This window comes from Stegastes partitus, unplaced genomic scaffold (genome assembly GCF_000690725.1).
Source record: "Stegastes partitus isolate 25-593 unplaced genomic scaffold, Stegastes_partitus-1.0.2 Scaffold1209, whole genome shotgun sequence".
Lineage (NCBI taxonomy): Eukaryota > Metazoa > Chordata > Actinopteri > Pomacentridae > Stegastes > Stegastes partitus.
Window position 1 is genome coordinate 82,298 of NW_007578940.1, and position 14,367 is coordinate 96,664.

Below are 14,367 nucleotides of genomic sequence, written 5' to 3' on the forward strand. Positions count from 1 at the left end.
ATCCGGTGTTTTCTGTAACTCTCAGTCAGACTTCTGCTCCTGTTGACAGCTATTCTGATTTCACTGCTCATCAGCAAAGTGCATTAATTTGTCCGGAACAGTGTTTTTTTTATTTATTTTTTTATTACTCTTTTCAACCACAATTCAAAAGCAATGTCTTATTTCACTAAATTATAATTTAGCAAATTTTTATTTCTTATTACTTTTTCAGTTTTTAGTTATTTGAGGGACTATTGTGAATTTTGCCTTTTATTTAATGGGAGGGGATGAACACATTTGAGGACGACTGTATATTTCATATATATGTCCACTCTGTTATTTGTATATAAGGAGAGAAGTCACGGTGCAATTTAATTTTACATTATATAATGACAATAAAACAGACTCTGATATCTAACTATGTTCCAAAAACATCTTACCAGCATCTCTAACTACCACATTCTACCTTGTTTGTTTTCATTTACATTAAACTCACATCAGACAGACAGATCCTCTCATCTAATGTTCATCTCACAGAGCAACCAGCTATAATTAGTTACATAAACGTACTTAGTTACATTCCACCACTGGGATTACTCGACAGTAACAGAGTTTGTCCTTTAAAGAACTATTTCCCCAGCGTCTTTAAGCTCACCTGATGTTTTGTCGTACCAAATGAACTCATCTTTCCTCCTCGAGGCTCTTGCTGAAGGTCTCTGGACGACGTACTGATCGTTCAGTTTGTCATCTGTCAGCAGAGAGAAAAACAGTCGAAGATTTTAGAGACGATGGAGACGACACGAACAAAACACACAACAGAGGACAGACGAGTGAATCATCAGGACCGATATTAAATAATAAGAAAAACTGACTTGTTAGTGAATAAACATGTGAAAGCAGCACAGAATAACTCAGAGCCTTACTGGGTTCCATTTATAAATTAACCCCTTAAAAGACATTTCCACGATAAATTCATGGAGAAAATGAACAATTTAGTGCAGAAAAATTCACCAGAATGCAGGAAATGAGGTGTTGGATGACTATGCAAACACACAGAGGGGTTGTTCACCTTCATTATCTCTGATGTCACTGAAAAGTATTTGATTTATCAAGTATTTTCTGAGGTAAAGGTTTTTGGAAATTTGAGGCCATTTGAAAAACAAAATCTCAGGAACTATGAAAGATCAAATTTTCACAGTTATTTCTGATCATATCATTGATTCAGAATCAGCAATGTTGAACAAGTCGATCAAAAAATCTCAGATTATGGGTGAGGGTTAAATATAAACACACACAAAAAATGAAGCTTATGAAATGTTTCATGTTTGAATACAAATTAACCCAAAAAAACAAAAACAACAACAACAACAACAAAAAACCAACTAAATAATGCAGAAATGAACTCTTCCCTGAACCATATCAGATCTACTTGTGCATTTTTACAGAGTCTAAATCAATGACATGATGAGAAATAACTGTGAAATGTTCTGGCTTTTGCCTTAAATAGTTCCTCAGATATTGTTCTTCAGATATGTGCTGAATGTGGGTTGACGGGCAAATTTAAATTTGAAATAAAATCTCTTGATATATGAAGCTAACATGTCCCAGATATCTTTATAAACATCCATATTTAATGATATTAAAACTTCCAGTACATCAGAGGCACTAGAGCAGAATTTTACCACAAATGTGATGATTTGAGTTGGGATGAACCAATAACTAATGACAGCCTTTAAAGCAGCTGATTCAACCTTCAGACTGTTTCTGGGAATAAAACAAAAGCTTGTTTCTGACTGTGAAACGTTCTTCAGTGCTGCTGGATGGGGTTCCTGTTTGGAATGAGAGTGAAGACAAACTCCACAGACAATATTAACAATGAAAACTGTCACCGTGGTAAAACTGGTCGGACGTAGTCGCCAGCTTCAGCTCCTGGTCCATGTCCCAGTCGGTCAGAGCCACGGAACAGTGCAGGTCGAAGAGCCGGGCTTTGGTTCGGAGCTGTAACGTCATGTCAGCTTGAGCCTCATCAGAGGAAGCTCAGTGATCAGAGAAGAAGGAAACTGAAGGAGCTGGTTCAGCAGCTGGAGTCCGACAGCCTGATTGGACTCATTAAACCTAACAGAGTTCAGCCTGTGGTGAAGGGAACGTTTGGGCCTGCAGGAGGCAGATTGTAGGTAAATTAGAAAGTGATAATCACTTGCATAAATTCATCTGTGAACTTCTCAGTTTAAACAAACAGTGGTCATTAAATCAATGTTCTGTTTAGATCATGTAACTGAACAAACTCCACTCAGCAGGTGATGCAACCGAAAGCTCCTGAAAAATCTAAATAAGCGGCCCCCGTTTTAATCAAAATGTAGAAAAATAAAAAAGAAAATTATCTTTTTAAATTCACTTTGAACTATCTGAGACACCACCGACTGAAGCTGCATCTCACGATTATTTCATTTTCTTGATTATTCAACCAGTTCATTGATCTGCAAAGTGTCAGGAAATGGAGATAAATGTCAGTTTGCTGTCACAGAGGAGGACAGAAACCAGAAAATATTTACTTTTAAGGAGCTGGAATTAGAACTTTCACTCATTTTCATTTTAAAAAAATCAACTGAAACAGTCAAAATTGTTATTTTAAATGTGAACATGACTATTTGCTGCCGTTTTACTGCTGACGGACAATTTCATATGTAAACATATAAAACACAGACTTACAAAGACACATCCACTCAGTGTTGTCTTGTAGTTTGTCCTATTAAATTCTTTTTCACCCCCAACACGTCTGTTTGGGGATCAAGGTCTTGGGGTTCAAATCACAACAAATCTGGTAGAAATGACTCACGAGTCTCAGATTCCTTCAGACCTGCTTTAGTGCAGTTTAGTCTGTTTATTTTTCCTCACATTTACAGTACACATTTCACAAACAACAGATCAAAACGGTAATAAATCAATTTGTACAGCATGAGAAAACAAAATCATAGAGTCATCTTTAAATATCTATATCTCTTTGTATACTTTAAACATCACGTTCGTCTTACGCCCACGAGATTTTGCCTCATTCCACTAAGTTCCAGGAGCAGAGAAGACCGCAAGCTCCTGTTGAGTTTTTAATATTAAACAACAAACTATGGAGACGAGAAATCAGGAGGGACTCACACGTTTCACTCATTAGTTTTTTTGAAAGGGAACCCACAGTAAAATCACCAGACATGCTGACCAACGCTAGCACTAAAAACAGGAATAAATACAGGTTTACAGAGCCTGACGGCGGCCGAGCAGAGGAATGTTTCACGTCTGTCTGCGTGGAGCTGGACAGACCGAGGGTCACGCGAGGTTCAGATTTGGGATTTTGATCTTTTTAACTGGATCTGAAACGCACTGCAGCTGCGTCGGTGTTTGCTGCTCAGACTTCTGCAGAAAAATAAACCCAAAGCTTTTCTTTCTATAGTCTGAGTAAATTGCAAATTCTTCCTGTGGTTTATTTATGGTGGTGTGCAGCTGATGCGTCGGGCGAACAGGGCGCGTCGCTCTAACAACACAATGAGCTGGAGAAGTTTGGACAAACACAAACAAGTGTTTGAAAGTCAAATGGGTTAAAACGAGCAGCAGGCTCCTTTGCTGAACACAGATCACCTGATCGTTCTCCGGTTAAAAGCTGGATTTTAGCTGTTTTTACTTTGGAACAACAAGAAATTCTGTTGTCGAGAATCAATTTACACCTACGAGTGAAGAATGGAGGGAATTTAGCACGAAACCATCAGAGTCTTCAACACCGAGCCGCGACCGAAGACTAAAGAGTGAATGAAATGATGACGGGGAGAGGAAGAGGAGGCCGAGAGGAGGAGGAGGAGGAGGTTAAAAGATGGGAATGTAGTTGTCGATTTTGGCGCGGTGCCGCTGGGCGATGCACTCGGCGATCCAGACGATGTTCCTGCACTCTTGTTCCTTCAGCTTGACGTAGGCGTAGAAGACGCTGAAGTGGAACTGGTTGAGGAAGGCCAGCTTGTTCAGCTTCACCTGGAGGAGGCAAAGAGGAGGAGTTACATTTGTAAAATTAAAAACAAAGAACGTGGTTGAAGTCTAGTTTGTTAAATTAAACTTTATCCTTCTCCTGTTCCAACAAGGCGGGCAACAGTCCATGAAGTTTTCTAGTTCTGTAAATGTCGTGGATTTGTTCCTGCAGCTCCATCATGTCTCCATTTGACCTAAATCTTTCTATTAACTGAACCCCACCTGCATCAAGTCCCGTATTTAGATGTAAAACTTGATGTTAATCCTGTAACATCTCACATAAAGCCACGGATGTGATTTAAAAATGCTCAACTGCAAAAAAAATTGTAAACTCAGATTTTTATTTTCATCTTTTTTGTAGTTTCAGATGTTTTCCTGTTGCTGTATTTCTTCTGAGTGAATTTAACATTCTACTAATTTGCTTATTTATTATTTTTATGGCTAATTTTATCTTCTTGTCATGGGTGCACATTAGCAACAACAACAGATCAAATATTTCTCCATACAAAGGCGTACATGTGAATCAAACTGTTGGTTGTAAAACACACATTTTATGCATTTTAGACTCGATATTTGTTCTGTGGCGTCTCACATAAAACTTGTGAACCTCAGATATGATTGAAAGGTGCTTACCTGCAGCAAACTGTAAATTCAGGGTTTTAATTTTGTTCTTATTTAAGTTTATTTAGCTTGCCTTATATCTGCATAGCTGTATTTATTCCTAATAAATGTAATATGTATTTTTTTTAAAAAATATTTATATTACACATTTTCATCTGTGGGCTGCACCGTTGCCTCACAGCTAGAAGACTTCAAAAATCTGATTCTGACTCATTCTTGATCAAATATATGGAGCAAAAGTAACTGCGTTGACTAAACTTCCCTGCAGACACACCCGTGTACACTCAGTTAACTGTGGACAACATGATTCTAATTACTACATGATAAACCGCGGAGCTTTCAGACTTCGTATGTTTCTGTATTCAGGATGTAAAATATGCGTGAAGATGTGTCACCTCGTGCTCAAAGAAACGGTCCTCCAGCGTTTTATCTCCCGGGTTGCTGCCGGCGCCTTCAAACAGCAGCTTGTACTCCTGAAGACACAAGAACCGAGTTCAGGCACAGATACAGACTTTTAACTGAGAGTTTAAACCGCACGATGGGTTTATGAAACTCGTCTCACAAAACAGTGACTTGGACGCCAACAGAAGAAGGAAAAACAGGCAGCTGTACGACAAACTGGACGGACGCATGTGAAACCAACGGTGTTCAGATGATTACAAAACTTTTCCTTCCCGTTCATATAAAAAAAAAAAGTCAAAATGATGACACAGAAACTGGCACGTTCATCGTATTTCCTTGACTTATTTCAAGCGTAAATGCTCGGGCCACAAGGCTTTAGACTCACAGGATAGAAATCAGCGACGGCCTTGACTTGCTCGTAGTCATCTGCACGGGCCAGCTGCGCAAGGCCTTCTGGGTAAAGCTTGCCGCAGTGGGGGAAGAGCTTGGCACGATCCTCCTTGGACAGCTCTGTGCCGAACGAGTTGATGGTGATGATGAAGGCTCGTCTGTCGGCCTCGAACTGCAGCAGAGACACGAGGATTTATGCAGGAAGAACAGAGTGTGTTTGACATGTTTGTCACTGTCAAGACATCATAAAGTCAAACAGACGTGATCAAAAGTGTACATACACCTGTAAACACCAACTGTATCACGGCAGCCTTGAAACACACGGGTCTCTGTGCATCTTGACGTTTAATAGGTCTTACAGAAACAACTGTCTTTACAAATGAATGTAAACCTTTGTTCACGACTGTTTACTGCTTTATTATGACAAAACACATTCTACAGACAGTTCATGTGTTGCTTTGTGATTCTTGTCAATACAAAGTACTCATTAGTGTGAGCGTTTACTTTCCCCCTAAAGACAGAGCAGAACTCACCTCCAGAATGGGACACATGGTGTCGGCCGTCGTTCCTCCCAAGTTGGAGCAGAACTTATAAAAAGCCTCCAAATAAGCCTGAGAGGAAAAAAAACCCAAAACGTTTTTTGAGGGACTAAACCAGTCAAATTTAAACACACATGTAAAATGAGAGCAGTTCTTAATTCAAATGTTGCAGCTCAAGCAATTAGTCTTTAATTATCTAATTAAATACACAGATAAACTGGAGTATTTAGTAGTAGTAATTATTTTTAATCTACTGCCCATTTTTTCATTGTAAAAGTTTTTTTTTTTAGGGCTCTCATTAGCTGGTGTTACGTTCATGAGGAGTAAAGCTCGACATCAACAGCCTTTCTAGGATTACTCCATTCGTTCTGGCAGCAGGAGGAACAGACTTGCTGTGGACAGCCATCATGTTTGTACAATTTTGAACTGGTCCAACCTAATGGAGATCGCTTGGTCTAATTTATGCAACCTGTGTCATGGACGTCGTGTCCTTGGGCAAGACACTTCACCCACCTTGCCCAGTGTATGAATGGATTGTTGGAGGTGGTGGTCGGAGGGGCAGATGGCAGCCACGCCTCTGTCAGTCTGCCCCAGGGCAGCTGTGGCTACAATCATAGCTACCACCACCAGGATGAATGTGTGCGAATGAATAATTGACAATTGATTGTATGCGCTTTGAGTTACTCCTTGAGTAAGAAAAGTGCCATATATATAAACCTAATCAATTATTATGTACTTTACTTTGGAGCCGTCTCCAAACTAACTGACCTCATGTCAAAGAAGACGCCATTAATGAAGGATTATAATCACGTCTTGTAAGCTGTATATTAAAGTATGAAAGTCTCTTTAAGCTGGATATTAATACACAAAGCAACCTGGATATTAAAGAACCAGAGAGTCACATTCATAGACATTAAGGCACCTTAGGCTCTAAAACCTGGATTCAAATGCACGCAAGTGTCAACATCCTGGATATTCACGTCCCAAATATTCAAAAGCCTGAATATTAACAACTTAAAGTGAAGTGTCCTACATGTGAGCTGTTACTGTGGTATGTTTACCTTGTAAAGTGTGTTACGAATGATTTCAATGTTCATTTCGTCCAAGTCCTGCTCAGATATACAGTCCTGGAAGAAGGCGGCTGGAAGGAAAAGAAAACAGGATTTACATCAAACCAACATGATGTTTGCTTCAGATTTGGCGCCACCTCCTGTTCACTCTGACACATGACTATTCAGGTTTCTCCCTTAGTTTTTAGAAGACAGCTCATACAGAGGTACGTACCCAGGGGCGTGTCCACCAGGATGGCGTTGTAGAGCTCGGCGGGGGTCTGGGCGATGTTGACCGCCTCCATCTGCTCGAAGCTGCCCAGCGGGTGACACTTGGGCACCAGCTCGGAGATGGCTCGCTGGTGCAGAGTGCCGGTGATCAGCAGGATGACGTTATCGATCATGTAGCTGTACCTGAAGACAGCAGGTGGGAAGGAGGGAACGTCAGGACAAAGCAGAGACTTTGGTTTATATCACTCTGACTTGACTATTATCTCTTGTGTTTTCATATATATATATATATATTATACTCTTCAGTACACTTCACATTACTGCTGACAGTTTCTTGCAATTTTAGTTTAATTTCCAACCTTGCACTGATTGGAGTTGTTGTTAGTGGGACTACAGCTAACAGTTGTTGATATTATGCATTTACTGGGTTTTTACTTTCTTCTAACACTTATGATTATTGTGATTAATTAATAATTTGGTCTATAAAACATCATAAAACTGCTAAAATTCTCCTGGAGAACTGAGCAACATCACTAAATGTGTGCCAAAAGAAAAGCAGCACACTGTCATGTTTAAGAACCTGAATCCTGTCTAAAAAAAAAAAAGTAAAGATGAAGCGATGATCAGAGCAGTAAACAATCAATTAGTTGACTCATTGTTGCAGCTCTACATTTCAGTACAGAATAAAACCAGCACGCTGAGACATGACATCTGCCTCAGACAGTTAATCTACGGACATCTAGTTGTCTTATTTTTGCATCAAATGCATTGAAGTGCACTTTATTTTAAAACTGTCCCTGTGTGATCCATTTACTGACACTTAAACACGACTGGACATCAACGTATAAAACTATGCCAGTAGTTTTTATCTTTTACACAACACTCCTCACATGGAGAAGTTCTGGATCAGCCGTCAGCCTGCATGAGGAGTGTTTCTACATGTTTCATGTGAGCCCACATACAAGAGAACATCCTGTCCATACATACATACTTATCTTTAGCATACAAGGCAGAAAATTAATTCATTGCAACTTTAAATCTACATCAGACACAGTTTACAGTAAATGTTAGAGCTCAAGAAGTCAGAGCCTTCAGTATTTCAACATGACAACTTTCGCTTACGTGATAAAGTCCATGAAGCTGGCCAACGGCTCGTACGACTGGTTCCTCATGTGGCGAAACTCCACCACCATCTTCTCCTTCAGCTTGTCGTCGATGACGGACACGGTGAGAGGAGACGCTTCGTTGGCCAGGAAGCTGCCATAGTCTGTGCTCTGCAGGTGGAGCTTCAGGTCTGCCGGGGCAACACCGGGGCAGAAAAGCTGATTACACAACCTCTGATCGGCCATAGAAGGTGTTTCTACCAAAAAACTACACGTAAACTGGCAAAAGGAGTGATCTGTTCACTGTTTCAGGTTCTCCAATGTGAGAATATCTCAGTTGTATTTAGTAAATTGAATCTTTTTGAGCTGCTAAACCGACAAAAAAAAAAAGGCCTTTTCCCTAAACTTGGGATGCTTTTCAAACCAAACAATTAAAACTGGTGCGTAATGCTTCTCTAATAAAAATAACGACCAACTGCAGCCTCATCTGTTAAAATGTACTTAGTCGACCAGTTATTTTCAGAGGTTTTATCCAATTTTCCGCAGATCCTGAGCACTTTACAACACCGCCAATTACAACTCACCTACACCTGGAATGTTGTCTGTTGAATCTTTTTTTATTTGCTAACCCTGCTGTTCATTTGACTGAGGATTGTGGCAGCACACAGCATCACTGTGTGCTTTTTCAGCTGCTAGCGAGGAGCTTCATATCCTTTGTTGTGTCCTGTATGCAGATTGTGTGCTTATCTGGTTATGAATGTTTCATGTTCTCTGGTCTTTCTTGGAAACAAACCCTCATCTTCATTGACAACTGCCTGATTAAATCCCTGCCCTCTTTGTGCAGGCGTGCACTAACCAAGTTGTTCCAGTTTTCACTTTTAACTGCTTTAAATACTAAAACAAAACAATATTACTTCAGGACGAGAGAATAAAACTGACAAACTGTCTTTAATTATGATATTCAAGTCATAACTAGGAAGCCAAGTAGAAGTCATGAGCTTTGGCCGCACTTTGCAAATGTTATATTGTCAACTTTGATATAGATCGATACTTTATTCATCGGCTTGGGGTAATTCGAGAAGAGATTAGTACACTTCTATTATATTTTGTAGGTACTGATGTGTAAAGATGAGTATAAGAACGTTTATTGTTGATGATGTGACTGTTTTGTGTCTCGAAATGCTTTTTGTCTCTTGTGATTGTACAAACGTTACTGCTTATATTTGTTATACACAAACAAAACATCAAAAGCATCAATACCAGTGTCAACAATAACTGGCAAAAACGACAAACAGAAGGAAATTTGAGGTGTCGAACATTTAAAATGTCACATCCCCAACTTTTACGCAGCTGTCGCTTTTCATTTGACTATAAAATAAACAGCAATTTCTACAGACGTGATGCAGACTGACATTGTTGGTGAAGTGAGACTCATGCTGTGTGGTGATGCAGACTTTATATGAATTTACAGGTACAACTGTATGATCACTGCAAGAATACGATGACTAAAAGCATAACCATTGTTAGTGATAAGCTTATATTTCACTGTTTGATTTTGATGCTGCACAGAAATTCATTAAAACTTCCTTTGAGTAGAAAAAGTGCAAATTTAAAGCAATGTTTTTGGCCGTATTAAGAAACACGGAGATGATCAGAATTCTTCATTGCTTAACAAGTAAACAAGAAGCATTTGCTGCAGTAAAACCTCGGTTAATTTGATGTTTGGTCACAAGCAGAGTTTTTCATCGTAAATACCCGTAATAAACCCGTGGGGGTTCTAGTTTAGAGCTAGCCAAAGCTAAGGAAACACGTCCTTTTGTCAGACTTTCAGTGTTTGACACAACAATGTAAAATCTCTTCCTATTATACTTTCACTTCCTCTAAAAATCCCATCATTGGTCAATAAAACATCTTGCTATAGTTGCTAAGAATACTTAAGCTAGCTAGCTAAAATATAGCCAGTAGCAAGCTTGAAAACACAAATTTAAGCAAATTTGTCGCATGCACGCATACAAACTGTCAATGTACAGTTTAATAAACATCAGTAAGTAGGAATAACAGAAAACACAGAGCTGCATAGTTCAGTTAAAGGCTATACGATCGCTAACGTAAACCAAGCTAAGCTAACTAGCTTTGAGGATGACAGCTTGCAGTTAGCTGGTGGAACTAGCACTGGCGGCTAACTGTTAGCCGCTAGCTGTCGTCGGCTTTAACTCACCTTCCAGCGTCTCACACTGAACGAGGTTTAAATAATCCGCCTGGGACAAGATTCCGGCTTTGAAGCCTCTCACCAGTCCCTCCAGGTAGCCATTATCGACGTTAAAATATAGCTCGGAGAAAGGCATCCTGACTGACCGCTGTCCGCTCCGTCTCTGCCGCAGGAGAACCGACCGTCCGGCTGCTTAGCGTTAGCATCAGCTGACAGGACCACGTGACCGTCATCTGATCAGTCATCTGCTGGGTGTGTACATGTGTAGGTGTGTGTATAAATGTGTGTATTGATCTATAAATTGTGTTGAAATCATTGTAGTTGTCTGAGAACACACACAGTAAGTGGTTTTGAGGTCAGACGATGTCGTATTCTGACAGTACAAAATAAGCCCCTGTGGTTTCTTAACAAAATATACAAACTTTTATTTCACATCAACAGGAGAGCCATGGGGAGGTTTATTCATTACTTTAAGCCTAAAAACATAAAAATAAAACATGTAAAATGTGTCAATGTCAGAGTTGGACTTTTGGTATTATTAGCTGTCTAATTGCTGACTTTATGTTAATCTTATAATGTTATGCTTTATTAGCACTACCGAGCTTGTTACTACTTCATATTAAACTAATAACAATATGCTATAATCCCTTGCTGTAGCACTAGCTAGCTTAATGTTTAAGCTAATAATAAATTTTCCTGTTGATCTGACATTGTTTTCATGTCATAAATTCAAATATAAATAATAAATGTAAAGGTTTAATTCCTAATTGTGATCTAACATCCATGCTGCAGTTACAGTTCAGACTGTTTTAATCACACTGATGTTTCAAACATTACTGTTTACATGCTAACAGGTAGCGTGAGCTCAGGTCAGAGGACCTGCTGTTGATGAGAGCTCCAGGGTCTCTGCACTCATTCAATCATGTTGAACACGTTGCAGGTTTAAGCTGCTGAGAAAAACTTCAGGATTGCTGCACAAATTGAAGGTTAAAGAGATGTGTTTTCAGTGGGAGACGAACCTGAACAGCTCTAGTTCAGAAGCATTGAAGAGACTGGAGGTGGAGACAAACCCATATAACAATCCTGAGCTCTGCATCCAGCTGCATGTTTTCAGGGTAGGTTTCCCGAGAGGTTGTGGATCCCAGAAACCTGAAGGAGGAGACACTGTGTTAAAGTGTCACATAGTATTACATAGAATATAGTCATACAATTGATCATGTTAGTGTTCTTTATTCAGCTACATGTTTTCAGGGTAGGAGTTGGTTTTGGGCATTTAGTGGTGATGGTGAGGGGCAGAGTTAACGTCCCAACAAAGACAAAAAAAACATTAAATAGTGTGCAGTAGGTCATCAGAACCAGTTTTCACTTCGTCAGAGCAGAACTATAATTGCACATATTTACTTTTTTCCCATTTATGATCCAACCAAACACAAGTAGGACATAAATGAGTCGCTGCAGCTGCGGTGTTATCTTGTGGAGAATCAGTAGTTCAACTCGGAGTGTTTTAACGGGTTGAACTGGTTTTGCAAAAGACACCAGTGGAGGATGTGTCATTTATCAAAACTAATCAGACGTGCACACTCTGAGGAACAGACAGACGGTGAAGCGTCTCTGCAGTGATTTCAAGATCTTACCTGGATGTGAGTTTGACAGGTAGGAATCCGAAACTGCACATTAACCTACTGAGTCACACGCTGCTGACTTCATTCACATTCATGTGGTCTTTAAATGGAGCTTTGCTGTGATAGATCAGCCCAGTTTCTCTCTGTAAAGGCTCCACAATGAGTGAGTGTGAGGAGCTGGAGGATGGAGTCTTTACCTCCAAAGCTGCTCTGTTTGGGCAAAACGACGGCCAGACCAGAGTCAACGGGTAAGATAAAGAGATCTTTAACTGGTGAATGTAGTTTTCTGAAACCGGCTCTAAAATCAGCCTCACTTGTGTTGTGTTGAAGTCAGGAGAACCAGAAGAAACCAGACTCTTCTGCACCCAGCGGGGTCTCCATGAAGAGCGACGCATCTAAACGTCAGCCGATTATGTTCCAGACTGGAGGCGACTCTGATCAGCTGATGTGAGAACTTAAAGTTTGTTTTTGTGTGTACATTTACTCAAGTACTGCACTTTGGTAGGTTTTGGGTTTCTGCTACTTTATACTTCCACTCTACTACCTTTCAGAGAGGAGACGTCGTACTTTTCACTCCACTACATGTACTTGATAACTTTAGTCATTTTGCATAGTCAGATTAATAATACAAAATATAATTAATTAAGAAATGATGACGCAAAAATCTATTGATCTCTGGGGGAATTACACAAACGGGCCCGAAAAATTAAATGATTAAATCAGTTCCACCTTCACCAGCTAAAATGAACACATGAATGCATCAATAACTACTACAGATTCATATGTATGATTCTGAAATGGGCCGTTGCTGCTTTTACTTTAACTGTAGTTTGACGCTATGTTTGTACTTTTACTTGAAAAGCAAAAGAAAAATGATTGTGCACTGAGTATTTCTGCGCTGTAAAAGTACCAGAGCTGAGTATTTCTTCCATCTGTGTCATTTCATAACCTCAAGTCTGATCCTAAATGTTTGTGTTGAAGCCAAGAGAACCAGAAGAGACCAGACTCTCCTGCACCCAGCGGGGTCTCTATGAAGAGCAACGAATCTAAACGTCAGCCGATTATGTTCCAGACTGGAGGCGACTCTGATCAGCTGATGTGAGAACTTTAAGTTTGGTTTTGTTTATGGAACTTTGTTGAACTATGAAATTAAGTTCAATTTATAACCTGGAGTTTGAGCATCAAATGTTTATGTTGTGTTTAAAGCCAAGAGAACCAGAAGAGACCAGACTCTCCTGCACCCAGCCGGCTGTCCATGAAGAGTGATGAATCTAAAGTCCACCCGATTATGTTCAAAGCTGGAGGCGACTCTGATCAGCTGAGGTGAGCTTTTAAAGCTGTGGAATTAAGTTATTATGGACTCGACTGTGTTAATCACAGCTACATTTTCAGAAACAGACCAGATTTGGGCTGAGCTAAAGTCACACCAGGAAGTGTTGTTAACGTGCATGTCTTTAGGGGAACAAACAGCACTGAAACCTGCTGGACAAGGTTTTGCAGTAACTCGTCTATTCTTAGAAGCTGCTGTTTAAAAGAAACGGATCTAAAAAGGTTTAACACTTTCTAGTGACAGTTTAGGTCACAGTTTGGCAGCTTGTACAGTGTTAAAGTGAAGGTAATCACTTAGTGTTATTGTTGCAGAGCTGATGTTATCATGACATTTCTTCTCTTTGGGAATGAACACAGTTAAGGAGTTTTTAAAAAGTCTCGAGAATAGATAATAATGTGAATATCAAAGACATGTTTGCTCTACATGAAAACATCAGAGTTAATCAGACATACACCTTGAAAGCCAAACCAGTTTCAAGTCTTTTCTCTTGTAAAACTGAACAAGGCAGTTTAGGAATGCTTGAAATGCAACATGGATTTGTGTCACTTGTCAGACAAAAGCAGACGTTTGTACAAGTGGATGAGATGTGATGAATGTTGTGTATTTTCAGACAGTCTGTCCAGGCAGATATTTATAGTGTCGCATATTGTTGGTAATGAGAAAGTAGTTATGTGACAACTTTTAAAAAAAGAGCGCTAGAGAGAAAAGTCATGAAGTCTGTCAGTGATAATCCCAACTTTGGACTGTAGTAGTTCATATAAACTATAAATTTAGTTTAAATCTCCCTCTGACTTTTCTACACGTCTTTATTTTGTGTTCAGTGTTGCTCACACTCCTCCCGACATCGACCAGAGGAGCTCAGAGTTTCTCAGCGATCAGCATCTGGA

At 39.7% G+C, this 14,367-nt stretch overlaps 2 protein-coding genes across 2 annotated transcripts in view; one reads left to right on the top strand and one right to left on the bottom strand.

Annotated features, from left to right (window-relative positions):
- Positions 1-2,825: 2,825 nt before the first annotated feature.
- LOC103368826 (V-type proton ATPase subunit d 1) lies at positions 2,826-10,734 on the bottom strand. The gene is made up of 8 exons (XM_008297321.1): positions 10,538-10,734; positions 8,339-8,510; positions 7,221-7,399; positions 6,998-7,077; positions 5,931-6,008; positions 5,393-5,569; positions 5,001-5,078; positions 2,826-3,990 (listed from the first exon to the last, which is right to left on the bottom strand). Exons 1-8 carry the CDS (start codon positions 10,662-10,664, stop codon positions 3,829-3,831), a joined length of 1,053 nt encoding a protein of 350 aa, XP_008295543.1. The 5' UTR covers positions 10,665-10,734; the 3' UTR covers positions 2,826-3,828.
- A 1,392-nt stretch (positions 10,735-12,126) lies between these two features.
- LOC103368831 (NACHT, LRR and PYD domains-containing protein 12-like) overlaps positions 12,127-14,367 on the top strand; it is a 10,933-nt gene continuing 8,692 nt past the window's right edge. The window contains exons 1-6 of the mRNA XM_008297326.1: positions 12,127-12,181; positions 12,302-12,398; positions 12,481-12,597; positions 13,132-13,248; positions 13,357-13,473; positions 14,302-14,362. Of these exons, the coding sequence (XP_008295548.1) occupies positions 12,310-12,398; positions 12,481-12,597; positions 13,132-13,248; positions 13,357-13,473; positions 14,302-14,362 (501 nt within the window). The 5' untranslated portion in view covers positions 12,127-12,181; positions 12,302-12,309. The remainder of the gene's footprint in view (positions 12,182-12,301; positions 12,399-12,480; positions 12,598-13,131; positions 13,249-13,356; positions 13,474-14,301; positions 14,363-14,367) is intronic.

Coding starts and splice junctions, on each gene's coding strand:
- LOC103368826 (XM_008297321.1), bottom strand. CDS start 10,664: ATGCCTTTCTCCGAGCTATATTTTAACGTCGATAATGGCTACCTGGAG. Junction 7,078..7,220: donor CCTGGTGGACACGCCCCTGG/GTACGTACCTCT, acceptor TTTTCCTTCCAG/CCGCCTTCTTCCAGGACTGT. Junction 5,570..5,930: donor CCATGTGTCCCATTCTGGAG/GTGAGTTCTGCT, acceptor TCTCTGCTGCAG/TTCGAGGCCGACAGACGAGC.